Source organism: Mus musculus, chromosome 18 (assembly GCF_000001635.26).
Source record: "Mus musculus strain C57BL/6J chromosome 18, GRCm38.p6 C57BL/6J".
Lineage (NCBI taxonomy): Eukaryota > Metazoa > Chordata > Mammalia > Rodentia > Muridae > Mus > Mus musculus.
In genome coordinates, this window is record NC_000084.6 from 73672407 (window position 1) to 73686328 (window position 13922).

General features: G+C 39.6%; 1 protein-coding gene across 6 annotated transcripts in view; it reads right to left on the bottom strand.

The window, feature by feature from the left end:
• The window catches only part of Smad4 (SMAD family member 4), a 69002-nt gene that overhangs the window by 37617 nt on the left and 17463 nt on the right, over positions 1-13922 (bottom strand). For all 6 annotated transcript variants that reach the window (NR_157374.1, NM_001364968.1, NM_001364967.1 and 3 more), the window contains exons 2-4: positions 5257-5633; positions 3365-3539; positions 2755-2784 (exon numbers count right to left, since the gene is read on the bottom strand). Coding sequence is in view for 5 of the 6 variants with exons in the window: in NM_001364968.1 (NP_001351897.1) it covers positions 2755-2784; positions 3365-3539; positions 5257-5505 (454 nt within the window). In the remaining variant the exon portion in view is untranslated. The remainder of the gene's footprint in view (positions 1-2754; positions 2785-3364; positions 3540-5256; positions 5634-13922) is intronic.

The following is a 13922-nucleotide window of genomic DNA, read 5'->3' on the forward strand; positions in this document are numbered from 1 at the left end:
GCCAATTTATGCAGAAATGCTAGAAGCAACCAACATCATTATTTTCCTTATTCCACATATTGTCAAAAGCTTTATATACAGAACACTAAATTCCCTATTCCAAAGAGCAAACCTTTAAATACTTCTAACCATGGGCTTTGAGTGTTCTCCATACTTTCAGGGGAGCCTTCGGTAACTGCAGGCATTGGCAAAAGTCCAAGCCTGGCCCAGATACTTGAATTCATCCTTAAACTTCTGTTTCCCTGTAACCACAACCCTTTATTAGTCAGAGGTCTCTAAAGGAAGAGAACTAGTAAAATGACTGAAAAAAATACTGCTTTATTTGAGTGCCTTACAGGTTGTAGTCAAGCTTGTCTAACAATGGCTGTCTTCCTAAGGTATATCCAAGAATCCAGCAGTTACCGAGTCCACAAGGTTCAACGAGTTGGCTGGTTTTCAGCATGTACTGGAATCCCGAAAAAGTATGCTCTAGTATCAGTGAACAAATGCACTTGCCAGCGAGAACAAGGGTAACTATAGGCAAAGAACAAAAGCTTCCTTCTTCCATGTGTTTTAAGAATCTGTGGCTCAGATTTAAGGTGAGTCTTCCAACCTCCAGTGATCTGGATTTTCCAATTTAACTAAAAGTCCCTCACAGGTGTGCCCAGCTGCTTGGAGCTTTTTGTCAATTACAGATGTAGTAAGTTGACAACTAAGAATAGCCATTATAGATACCAAATTGTAAAATATTCCCCTGAGTTTATATTTAACAAATTCATTTACTGAAAAGAAAAATGGATTGTGTACCCATGTTCCACATATTCTTATAACAAATGAGATAGATCAAATATGACTCTCTAACTTCATGGAGCCTGACTTTATGATTCTTTTCTGTGGTTTAGTATTTCATAGCAAACCCACATTACTGTGACTCCTAGCTGAGCAAGTTCCTTGCTCTCTAGGTTCTTATCTCCTAATCAGGGAAAGTGAAAATCATCTCACCTAGCACAGAAAAGCATTAAATGGGCAATGGCACAATATTCACTGAGGTGGTTTAACTAGGAATGGTCCCCACAGCCTCCTGTATGTGAAGGCTTGGGTCGTTAGGGACATTAGGGACAATTAGGGACAATACTTGAGAGGGATTAGGAGGTGTGGCCTTGTTGGACAAAGTGTGGGCTTTTGGGTGTTAAAAGTTCAAGCCAGGTTAAACATCTTTCTCTTTTCCTGCTGCCTTTGGATTCAAATGTAGAACTCTCAGCTACTACGTATGTGTGCATGGGACCATGCTCCTCACCATGAGGAAAACGGATTACACCTCTGAAAATATAAGCAAGCCCCAGCTAAATGTTTTCTTTTGTAAGAGTTTCTTGGTGTCTCTTCACAGCAATAGAACATGACTAAAATAATCATAACTCATTTAGCACAGTGCCTTACATACAATAATCATTTAATAACTGCAAGCTATTTTAAAGCATATTTTTAGAGAAGTCATAAGATTGTAAACTTTTGTATGAGAGAAAAAAATGAATTCTCCATAGGTGACAAAGAAAGCTTAAGTCAGTGGTCATTCTGTTACTGCCATTGGCAAGCCCTCACCCCACAGCATGCTATGTCTTGTTAACTTTTTCTTTCCTCCAAAAGACTGAACTTTGAATAGAAGAAATATGCCACATTTTTCAATATCCCTTAGCACAGTAGCAGGCAATAAAAAAATCACTAAATATTTGTAAAAATGAATACATGGGTCAGTCTGGTCACAGCGTCAGGAAAGAGATGAGCTGTACCAGAACCGACGAGCACACAATCCCAGCTGACAAGGACGCAAATGTCTCATTCTTCTCAGCTCCTCGTTACCTGGTCCACTATTATCTCTTTGTCCAGTTCAAAAGTGAAATGTGAGAAAAATCTGTTTTCTAAGCAAATTAAAGCAGGCAGGACTGTCTACAGATCTACCACTAGGGGGATCCACAAGGCTGATGTGGAACCCTCACAACCACTGCATACTGAAATTCTGAAATTATCACTACAGCTTCCTAAACCCTAACTGCAAAACCATGGACAGAGGCTGGTGAGGCCCTGCAGGATCCTAATGTTCAACATGTCCCGAGTCAGCAGAGGCAGAGAGTTCAGCAACTCTAAAGCTACTATCCCCAGACTGTCCGTCAGAGCTCCCACTACCACCAACCACAGCTCTAGAAACCTGAAGCCTGCATGCCTGCATGCCTCTATTACCAGGCACTTGAAGAGAAGAGACTGAAGTCCAACAGTCCTTCCAGAACTGTAGGATTGAGTGAAGAAAGCGCCACCTTCCTCCCTGGTGTACAACACGAGCTCACTTTTTTAAGGTGGCAATGAAAGCATCCCCACAAATTAGGTTTTTAAAGAGATTACAGTTTGCTAATAAACCTATTTGTAAAACCTCATTTTCATATATACCAAAACACTTAAAATAAAACCAAGTAGATTTTCTCATCTCAAAGCACTTTAGCCTTTTGTCTCACTGGGGACTTACTGCCCCTTCCGGCTTCCACAGGCAGCGACTCACATGATACAGATATACATGCAGGCAAAACATTCAAATGCATACAGTAAGGAAATGTAATAAATCCAATTTCAATGTTACTACATACCTCCTCTACAAAATCTGCATGTTCAGTGTAGCAATTTTTCTCGTGTTACTAGCTCCTACACAAACCACTTGTTTATGAACAAAAAATAAACAAGACATGTTAAAAGAAAATATAAAAAAATTAGAAGAATCCAGTTACTTACCATTACTCTGCAGTGTTAATCCTGAGAGATCTTATTTTTTTAAAAGGGAAAGAAAATAAAAACATAAATCATTACAATGAACTTATCTTCCATTACATTTTAAGTTACAGAACATCAATTTAAGCCAGAGATTATAAAATTTCATGAGCCATTTCAATGTAAAAGTGGGGTAAATTTTAATGCTTCCCATACTGTTTGCAACAACCATGTACAAAGTAGACAAAGGATCAATTTTATACTCAGTTCTGGAAGTAAAAAACCCACAAATTTGTTCTGATTTAAGTTTTTCCGTTTCACTGAAAATGCCTAACTCTTGAGGCATGCTGGTGTATGTCTCTAACTCTTGAGGCACGCTGGTGTATGTCTCTAATGCCAGGCCTCAGGAACTGGAGGAAGCAGGCCAAGAACCATGCTTGGCTACACAGCTAGCTCTTAGCCAGCCCGGGACATGAGACCTAGTCTAAATAAAATTTTAATTCTGGTTCTTTAACTTCATTTGAAGTCTTGAGTAGTCCTCAAGTACAAACTTTAAGTAGGAAAAAATTAAAATATGACTAGGATCTTTTCCCTTTACACATCTATGAAGGTGCTGCAGTGGCAGTCAACTTACCAATTCCAGGTGAGACAACCCGCTCATAGTGATATGGATTCACACAGACACTGTCACATTTTAAGTCAAACGCATACTGACAATATTTAACATGCTTTAGTTCATTCTTGTGTAGATCAGGCCACCTCCACAGACGGGCATAGATCACATGAGGAAATCCTTTCCGACCAGCCACCTAGGAAAAGAAACGATCATTTATTAAGTGTAAGTCCTTGCATGACTTACTACCCAGAGTGAGCATCTGTGACACTGCAGAGCACACACGGCTTTGCTCCAACATCCTTGTACACAACTAAAATCTTAGGCTTCTAAAAGCAGTCTCTTTTTTCTGAGATCTAAGCTAACTGAAGGCTACAGCTCCCAAGTATCATCAGGAGGGGATAATCACAGCAAAGACTGTGGCAGAACTTTAGCCCCCACCCACTCCCCAGCTTCTGCTGAAGGGAAAGGTTATAACATAGAGTTAATTACAATGACGTAAATTGTGTCTAGGTAATTAAAATTAAACCTGCAGGAGTGGGGAGGGGGAGGGGAGAAAGAACAGGGTTTGAGAGCTTGGGATAGCTGACCGTGTGGTCGCTGGAGGCTGGTCTTCCTGGAGAGGCTATGGAGGTAAAGTTTACCTTGCCTATGCAATAATCTTCATAATAGTAAATACGGTTTCCTCAGTTAGGGGAGATGGTTAAGGAAATGACTGGCGCCTGTGGGTGGGACTGTGGGAACTCTTTACAGCAGACAGACAGAAGCACAGGTGAAGCAAGCAGACGATTCTGATGGTATCTCCACGTAGCCTGGGTCAGAACTGAAGTGAACTAGAGGCTGCTCAGGTGTGTCACCTGAGGGCCTGCCTATTTGCCAACATAAAAGAGATCTATCTTCACACCTTTTAAGGTCATACAAGTGCTATGTCTTCAGCGTACACTAAGAAAAACAGGTTTGGGAATCCCACACACAAGTCCACCCCCACAGCCAATTTCAGAATGCAACTATCCTTTCATAGATGAGAAATCCAAAGTTCAAAATAATTAGAGCCTAGAGTACACACCTGTAATCTCAACACTCAGGAGGCTGAGGTGGAAAAAAAAAACCCTCAAGTTCTAGGTTAGGCCGAGTTACAAAAAAAATAAATAACCTATCCAGGATCACACATTACATCAAGAATTTGACCAGAGTTCAATTTCAAGGCCTACACTCAGGTTTTTAAAAAATGCAAGAAGTATGAATTTGTCAAAACTTATGCCTAAAATCTAGAAATAAAATTCTAAAATCTACCATCACATTTCCATACTTCTTCACACATAAGATACACCTTTAAATGAAAAAAGTGACCACTGCTTGTTTCATACCGATGAAAGTAGCGTAACCAACCTAAATACAAGAGTCCAATGAATCAGTCTGCATATTTACAATACCGCCAAGGGTAGGCAGGTGGGGAGGGAGTGTGAGCCATGACATGAATGCCGGTGTGCTGGACAGGGGTTAGCTCTCAATACAGGGCTTCTCGTTGGTTTTCCCATTTTCTTCACTGCACAATTTTTTAATAATAACATAAAAATGATAACAGCCATCTTTTGTGTACTCTTCCACATACTCTCATCATGCACACTGGCAAGAGATACACAGTATGCCAAGACACAGAGTCACTGAGCTTGAGAGATGGCCCAGCACTGAGAATGCCCAGTGCTCTATTATGACAAGCAGCTGGATGGCAGCATCTGGGAATGCTCTCTTCTCGCCTCTTTCAGTATCTGTACACACAGAAGTGATAAAAATAAATCTAAATATATTAAATAAATATATGGAGGTGGAGCTCACATTAAATTGGTAGTAACTTAAGAGGAAATTTAAAAATATCTATTACTCTACCAGCACAGAAGACATACAAGACTAACCTGAAGTCGTCCATCCAATGTTCTCTGTATGGTGACACACTTGCTAGGATGAGCTCCATTTGTAGTTATAGCTGTTATTAAAGAATCCAATTCATCTTTTTTCTCTTTCAGCTTCTTTACCAAACTCTCAATTGCTCTTTTTGCAAAGGTTTCACTTTCCCCACCTTGTCTATGACACATCAAACTATGTACAATGCTCAGACAGGCATCGTTACTTGTTGGTGTATTTGTTATAGACATATTGTCCATTTGTTCAAGTTTTTTCTTTTAAATCCAACTCTCCAATTTCTGGAGTAATTTTGATCTTTTGAAGGCAGTGAAAACCAATGGCCAATGTTGCAAGAAAAACTGTCAAGACATCTGGTGAGCAGGATGACCTAAGAAAGAAAAAGAGACATGAGAACACATTTCACAAGGTAGATACAATTATTTGGGGAAGAAAAACTGTTCCATTTAAGTCAAAAGACTCAATGCCCATAGTTTTAAAAATGCTTAAAGTTTGAAATGGCTTAATTATAAAATAAAGCTAGTTTTGATACTCCAAAACCATTATAAATTCCGGTCTCCTCACTATTGCAAAGGCATACTAAATAAAGTCTTACCAAATGTGCCTTTACCTCAAACTCTTCCTTAGCTATTTCCTTAGTTATTTATTAGAACTCATACTGAGCACTGGTGTTTAGCATTCACTTCTGTGAAGCAGTAGTTCCCACCCTTCCTAGCGCTGCAACCCTCTGATACAGTTCTTCAAGTTGTGATGACCCCCAATCATAAAATTATTTCGTTGCTACTTCCTAACTGTAATTTTGCTACTGTTGTGAATCATAATGTAACTATCTGATACCCATGGTATCTGATTCGCAACCCCAGTGAAAGGGCCGTTCAGCCTTCAGAGGGGGTCACAGCCCATAGGCTGAAACTGCTGCACTAAAGGTATTTTTAAAATGCTTCTCAACTCATTATACCCCACATAAAGAAGCAAATTTCATGTCTGTCAATAGTTATCACTTACTCATATGTATAAACATAAATAAAAAGATGAAACAAGGTCTTACTCCATGCTGGCCTGGGCCCACAATACCCCTGTATCAGCCTCTAACTGTTAAGATAAACTCAGTCAATTAAGAGACACTTCCCAGATAAAGATTATTTGCACAGGGTGGGTGGAATCAGAGAGCAGGATTAGGATTCCAGTTATACTAAGATGTTAGACAAAGAGTTACTGAACCCCTGAATCTGAAAATAAAAGGAGAACTCGGGAGAAAAAACAATATGAAGTATACATGGTATTCAGTATCAAGTACTCACTATCTGAATCCTAAGATATTGGTTGTTATTCAAAACGCATTCATTTATATCTTCTCCTAATAAGGCATACCAGAGAAAATATACAAAGACAATGACAGAGGTTAATCACTCATAGTTCAAAGGCATATAGAAGATTACATAAAAAGACAGCCATGCCCACAGTGCCCAAAGTCTTTTTGTTTGTTTGTTTGTTTGTTTGTTTTGAGGCAGGGTTTCTCTGTGTAGCCCTGGCTGTCCTGCAACTCACTCTGTAGACCAGGCTGGCCTCGAACTCAGAAATCTGCCTGCCTCTGCCTCCCAAGTGCTGGGATTAAAGGCGTGCGCCACCACGACCGGCCCCCAAAGTCTTATTTTTAAGTAATGATTTATTTATGGAGAAAAGGAGGAAGGGAGAAGTACAAGAAATCACTGTAGAGTCAAAAAAGGAAAGGTAAACAAGAAGAGAAATGATAAATCCTGTCTGGACATAGTAATGCACACCTGTAATCCTACCTCCTTGGTTGACTGAGACAGGAAAACCATAAATTCAACGCCAGACTGTACAACTCAGTAAGAGCTACCTGTCTGCCATACACCCCTACACACACACACACACACACACACACACACACAAAATTTTCCTAAGGCCAGGATATGGCTAAGTAATAAAATGCCTGCTTAGCATGCTGAAGACCCAAGATTCAATCTTCAGACTGGAAGAACAGAAGAAAGCCTCCAATCTAACCTGAGTACAACTAGTCTGATACCTCTCACTGCCAGACTCACTAGTTTAATTTCCATATTACAAACACCTGCTGTGGTGGTTTGAATAAATATGCCCCCATATGCTCAAATATTTCAATGCTTCATCACCAGGGAATGGCACTATTTGAAAGGATTAGAAGGATTGGGAGATGTAGTCTTGATGGAGGAAGTGTGTCACTGGAGGTATGCTCTCAAGTTTCCAAAGCCCTCCTCATGCCTTCTCTGCCTGCACAACAGGATGTAGCTCAGCTACTGCTCCCACTCTTTTGAGTGTGCCATGCTCCCACCATAATGATAATGGACTAAACCTCTGAAACTGTAAGCAAGCCCCCAACTAACCTGAGTCTTGGTGTCTCTTCCATCTCACTGTTCAGCAAATGAACAGTATGACCAAAACACCTGCGGACTGAAAACTGGAACTGTCATTCTCATCATATACCCATTGCTAGGACAGGTTAAGTTCCACATATTGTCCAACATACACATTGCTGTGTTTCACACACTTAACTCATAACATTTCTTTGGCCTAAAACAGTCAAAACCATTTTAACCACTCAATAATTAAAGCCCTAGCTTCCTTTCAAATTACAGCCAAAATATTTTAATTGCCCCCAAGGGTTTCTCCTACTAAGCTGTCACCTTGCTCTCAATCCCTGAGAATTACTTCCCTAATATGTTTATGTTTCTTTTTTATTGTATTACTTGATCCCCTCCCTCAATTTTAAGGTACATCTTTCATATCCTTTATTATATTTACATACCATATTACAGTAACTTCACCATATCTGTCTTTCAGTTCTAAGTTAAAAAAAATAACATTACAAACTTAGAAAACAGAGTCTCACCTTTCAAATTCCCAACACAATGTAGTTCCTGACTTTGGTGGTTAGACTATAAATAGCCCCACATGCTCCTATGTTTGAATACTTGGTCCCAAGTTGATAAGGACCAGGAGGCGTGACCTCGCTGAAGGAGGTGTGTCATTGGGGGAGGGTCACTCTGGGTTCTCATCACTCTGAAACTGGAAGCAAGCCCCAAATTACACACTTTCTTTTCTAAGTTACCTTGGTCATGGTGCTTTGTCATAGCAGTAAAAAAATGTAAAAAGACATGACACATACCAAGCAAGTGTTGATAGACTGACTGTACTATTTTTTTTCTGTGGTACTGTCTTAGGACAAACTTAAGTTTGCAAAGAAACTCATGTATATTCCATAATTATTATAAATTTGCACCAATGTATAATTAAGTATTTGTATCTAACCATTTTTTCCACGGTGTCAATACTAAAGGTTATTCTTTATTAAACTTAGGCTGTCTGGGGCCTGGCAGTATTGCAAAGGACGTATCAATTTTAAGTTTCTTTAAACACAAAAATAACTTAGCTTTCATAAAAACAGCTTCCTCATATCTTAGATTTTATTGTATTCCTTATATCATAAGGATCTTAAATATAATTTAGAAGTTTCTTACAAGGAAATAGTATCAGCAGTGATATAAATGTATTCCTACATTGTATAGCTTTAGACTATAGAAATGTGATGGGACGTGGGCAAATACTGACAGGATAAAATAGAGCTGTATGTTCCCACTAAAGTTCTTTTTTTTTTTTTTTTTTTTTTCCATTTTTTATTAGGTATTTAGCTCATTTACATTTCCAATGCTATACCAAAGGCCCCCTTACCCACCCACCCCCACTCCCCTACCCACCCACTCCCCCCCTTTGGCCCTGGCGTTCCCCTGTACCGGGGCACACAAAGTCTGCGTGTCCAATGGGCCTCTCTTTCCAGTGATGGCCGACTAGGCCATCTTTTGATACATATGCAGCTAGAGTCAAGAGCTCAGGGGTACTGGTTAGTTCATAATGTTGTTCCACCTATAGGGTTGAAGATCCCTTTAGCTCCTTGGGTACTTTCTCTAGCTCCTCCATTGGGAGCCCTGTGATCCATCCATTAGCTGACTGTGAGCATCCACTTCTGTGTTTGCTAGGCCCCGGCATAGTCTCACAAGAGACAGCTACATCTGGGTCCTTTCAGTAAAATCTTGCTAGTGTATGCAATGGTGTCAGCATTTGGAAGCTGATTATGGGGTGGATCCCTGGATATGGCAGTCTCTACATGGTCCATCCTTTCATCTCAGCTCCATACTTTGTTTCTGTAACTCCTTCCATGGGTGTTTTGTTCCCACTTCTAAGGAGGGGCATAGTGTCCACACTTCAGTCTTCATTTTTCTTGAGTTTCATGTGTTTAGGAAATTGTATCTTATATCGTGGGTATCCTAGGTTTTGGGCTAGTATCCACTTATCAGTGAGTACATATTGTGTGAGTTCCTTTGTGATTGTGTTACCTCACTCAGGATGATGCTCTCCAGGTCCATCCATTTGGCTAGGAATTTCATAAATTCATTCTTTTTAATAGCTGAGTAGTACTCCATTGTGTAGATGTACCACATTTTCTGTATCCATTCCTCTGTTGAGGGGCATCTGGGTTCTTTCCAGTTTCTGGCTATTATAAATAAGGCTGCTATGAACATAGTGGAGCATGTGTCCTTCTTACCAGTTGGGGCTTCTTCTGGATATATGCCCAGGAGAAGTATTGCTGGATCCTCCGGTAGTACTATGTCCAATTTTCTGAGGAACCGCCAGACTGATTTCCAGAGTGGTTGTACAAGCCTGCAATCCCACCAACAATGGAGGAGTGTTCCTCTTTCTCCACATCCTCGCCAGCATCTGCTGTCACCTGAATTTTTGATCTTAGCCATTCTCACTGGTGTGAGGTGGAATCTCAGGGTTGTTTTGATTTGCATTTCCCTGATGATTAAGGATGTTGAACATTTTTTCAGGTGCTTCTCTGCCATTCGGTATTCCTCAGGTGAGAATTCTTTGTTCAGTTCTGAGCCCCATTTTTTAAGGGGGTTATTTGATTTTCTGGAGTCCACCTTCTTGAGTTCTTTATATATGTTGGATATTAGTCCCCTATCTGATTTAGGATAGGTAAAGATCCTTTCCCAGTCTGTTGGTGGTCTTTTTGTCTTATTGACGGTGTCTTTTGCCTTGCAGAAACTTTGGAGTTTCATTAGGTCCCATTTGTCAATTCTCGATCTTACAGCACAAGCCATTGCTGTTCTGTTCAGGAATTTTTCCCCTGTGCCCATATCTTCAAGGCTTTTCCCCACTTTCTCCTCTATAAGTTTCAGTGTCTCTGGTTTTATGTGAAGTTCCTTGATCCACTTAGATTTGACCTTAGTACAAGGAGATAAGTATGGATCGATTCGCATTCTTCTACATGATAACAACCAGTTGTGCCAGCACCAATTGTTGAAAATGCTGTCTTCCTTCCACTGGATGGTTTTGGCTCCCTTGTCGAAGATCAAGTGACCATAGGTGTGTGGGTTCATTTCTGGGTCTTCAATTCTATTCCATTGGTCCACTTGTCTGTCTCTATACCAGTACCATGCAGTTTTTATCACAATTGCTCTGTAGTAAAGCTTTAGGTCAGGCATGGTGATTCCACCAGAGGTTCTTTTATCCTTGAGAAGAGTTTTTGCTATCCTAGGTTTTTTGTTATTCCAGATGAATTTGCAAATTGCTCCTTCTAATTCGTTGAAGAATTGAGTTGGAATTTTAATGGGGATTGCATTAAATCTGTAGATTGCTTTTGGCAAGATAGCCATTTTTACAATGTTGGTCCTGCCAATCCATGAGCATGGGAGATCTTTCCATCTTCTGAGATCTTCTTTAATTTCTTTCTTCAGGGACTTGAAGTTTTTATCATACAGATCTTTCACTTCCTTCGTTAGAGTCACGCCGAGATATTTTATATTATTTGTGGCTATTGAGAAGGGTGTTGTTTCCCTAATTTCTTTCTCAGCCTGTTTATTCTTTGTGTAGAGAAAGGCCATTGACTTGTTTGAGTTAATTTTATATCCAGCTACTTCACCGAAGCTGTTTATCAGGTTTAGGAGTTCTCTGTTGGAATTTTTAGGGTCACTTATATATACTATCATATCATCTGCAAAAAGTGATATTTTGACTTCCTCTTTTCCAATTTGTATCCCCTTGATCTCCTTTTGTTGTCGAATTGCTCTGGCTAATACTTCAAGTACTATGTTGAAAAGGTAGGGAGAAAGTGGGCAGCCTTGTCTAGTCCCTGATTTTAGTGGGATTGCTTCCAGCTTCTCTCCATTTACTTTGATGTTGGCTACTGGTTTGCTGTAGATTGCTTTTATCATGTTTAGGTATTAGCCTTGAATTCCTGATCTTTCCAGAACTTTTATCATGAATGGGTGTTGGATCTTGTCAAATGCTTTTTCTGCATCTAACGAGATGATCATGTGGTTTTTGTCTTTGAGTTTGTTTATATAATGGATTACATTGATGGATTTTCGTATATTAAACCATCCCTGCATCCCTGGAATAAAACCTACTTGGTCAGGATGGATGATTGCTTTAATGTGTTCTTGGATTCGGTTAGCGAGAATTTTATTAAGGATTTTTGCATCGATGTTCATAAGAGAAATTGGTCTGAAGTTCTCTATCTTTGTTGGATCTTTCTGTGGTTTAGGTATCAGAGTAATAGTGGCTTCATAAAATGAGTTGGGTAGAATACCTTCTACTTCTATCTTGTGAAAAAGTTTGTGCAGAACTGGAGTTAGATCTTCTTTGAAGGTCTGATAGAACTCTGCACTAAACCCGTCTGGTCCTGGGCTTTTTTTGGCTGGGAGACTATTAATAACTGCTTCTATTTCTTTAGGGGATATGGGACTGTTTAGAAGGTCAACTTGATCCTGATTCAACTTTGGTACCTGGTATCTGTCCAGAAATTTGTCCATTTCGTCCAGGTTTTCCAGTTTTGTTGAGTATAGCCTTTTGTAGAAGGATCTGATGGTGTTTTGGATTTCTTCAGGATCTGTTGTTATGTCTCCCATTTCATTTCTGATTTTGTTAATTAGGATTTTGTCCCTGTGCCCTTTAGTGAGTCTAGCTAAGGGTTTATCTATCTTGTTGATTTTCTCAAAGAACCAACTCCTCGTTTGGTTAATTCTTTGAATAGTTCTTCTTGTTTCCACTTGGTTGATTTCACCCCTGAGTTTGATTATTTCCTGCCGTCTACTCCTCTTGGGTGAATTTGCTTCCTTTTTTTCTAGAGCTTTTAGATGTGTTGTCAAGCTGCTAGTATGTGCTCTCTCCCGTTTTTTCTTGAAGGCACTCATAGCTATGAGTTTCCCTCTTAGAAATGCTTTCATTGTGTCCCAAAGGTTTGGGTACGTTGTGGCTTCATTTTCATTAAACTCTAAAAAGTCTTTAATTTCTTTCTTTATTCCTTCCTTGACCAAGGTATCATTGAGAAGAGTGTTGTTCAGTTTCCATGTGAATGTTGGCTTTCTGTTATTTATTTTGTTATTGAAGATCAGCCTTAGTGCATGGTGATCTGATAGGATACATGGGACAATTTCAATATTTTTGAATCTGTTGAGGCCTGATTTGTGACCTATTATGTGGTCAATTTTGGAGAAGGTACCATGAGGTGCTGAGAAGAAGGTATATCCTTTTGTTTTAGGATAAAATGTTCTGTAGATATCTGTCAGATCCATTTGTTTCATCACTTCTGTTAGTTTCAGTGTGTCCCTGTTTAGTTTCTGTTTCCATGATCTGTCCATTGGTGAAAGTGGTGTGTTGAAGTCTCCCACTATTATTGTGTGAGGCGCAATGTGTGCTTTGAGCTTTACTAAAGTTTCTTTAGTGAATGTGGCTGCTCTTGTATTTGGAGCATAGATATTCAGAATTGAGAGTTCCTCTTGGAGGATTTTACCTTTGATGAGAATGAAGTGTCCCTCCTTGTCTTTTTTGATGACTTTGGGTTGGAAGTCAATCTTATCAGATATTAGGATGGCTACTCCTGCTTGTTTCTTCATACCATTTGCTTGGAAAATTGTTTTCCAGCCTTTCATTCTGAGGTAGTGTCTATCTTTTTCTCTGAGATGAGTTTCCTGTAAGCAGCAAAATGTTGGGTCTTGTTTGTGTAGCCAGTTTGTTAGTCTATGTCTTTTTATTGGGGAATTGAGACCATTGATGTTAAGAGATATTAAGGAAAAGTAATTGTTGCTTCCTGTTATTTTAGTTGTTAAAGGTGGCATTCTGTTCTTGTGGCTGTCTTCTTTTAGGTTTGTTGAGGGATTACCTTCTTGTTTTTTCTAGGGCGTTGTTCCCGTTCTTGTATTGGTTTTTTTCTGTTATTATCCTTTGAAGGGCTGGATTCGTGGAGAGATAATGCGTGAATTTGGTTTTGTCGTGGAATACTTTGGTTTCTCCCTCTATGATAATTGAGAGTTTGGCTGGGTATAGTAGCCTGGGCTGCAGTTTGTGTTCTCTTAGTGTCTGTATAACATCTGTCCAGGCTCTTCTGGCTTTCATAGTCTCTGGTGAAAAATCTGGTGTAATTCTGATAGGCTTGCCTTTATATGTTACTTGACCTTTTTCCCTTACTGCTTTTAGTATTCTATCTTTATTTAGTGCATTTGATGTTCTGATTATTATGTGTCGGGAGGAATTTCTTTTCTGGTCCAGTCTATTTGGAGTTCTGTAGGCTTCTTGTATGTTCATATGCATCTCATTC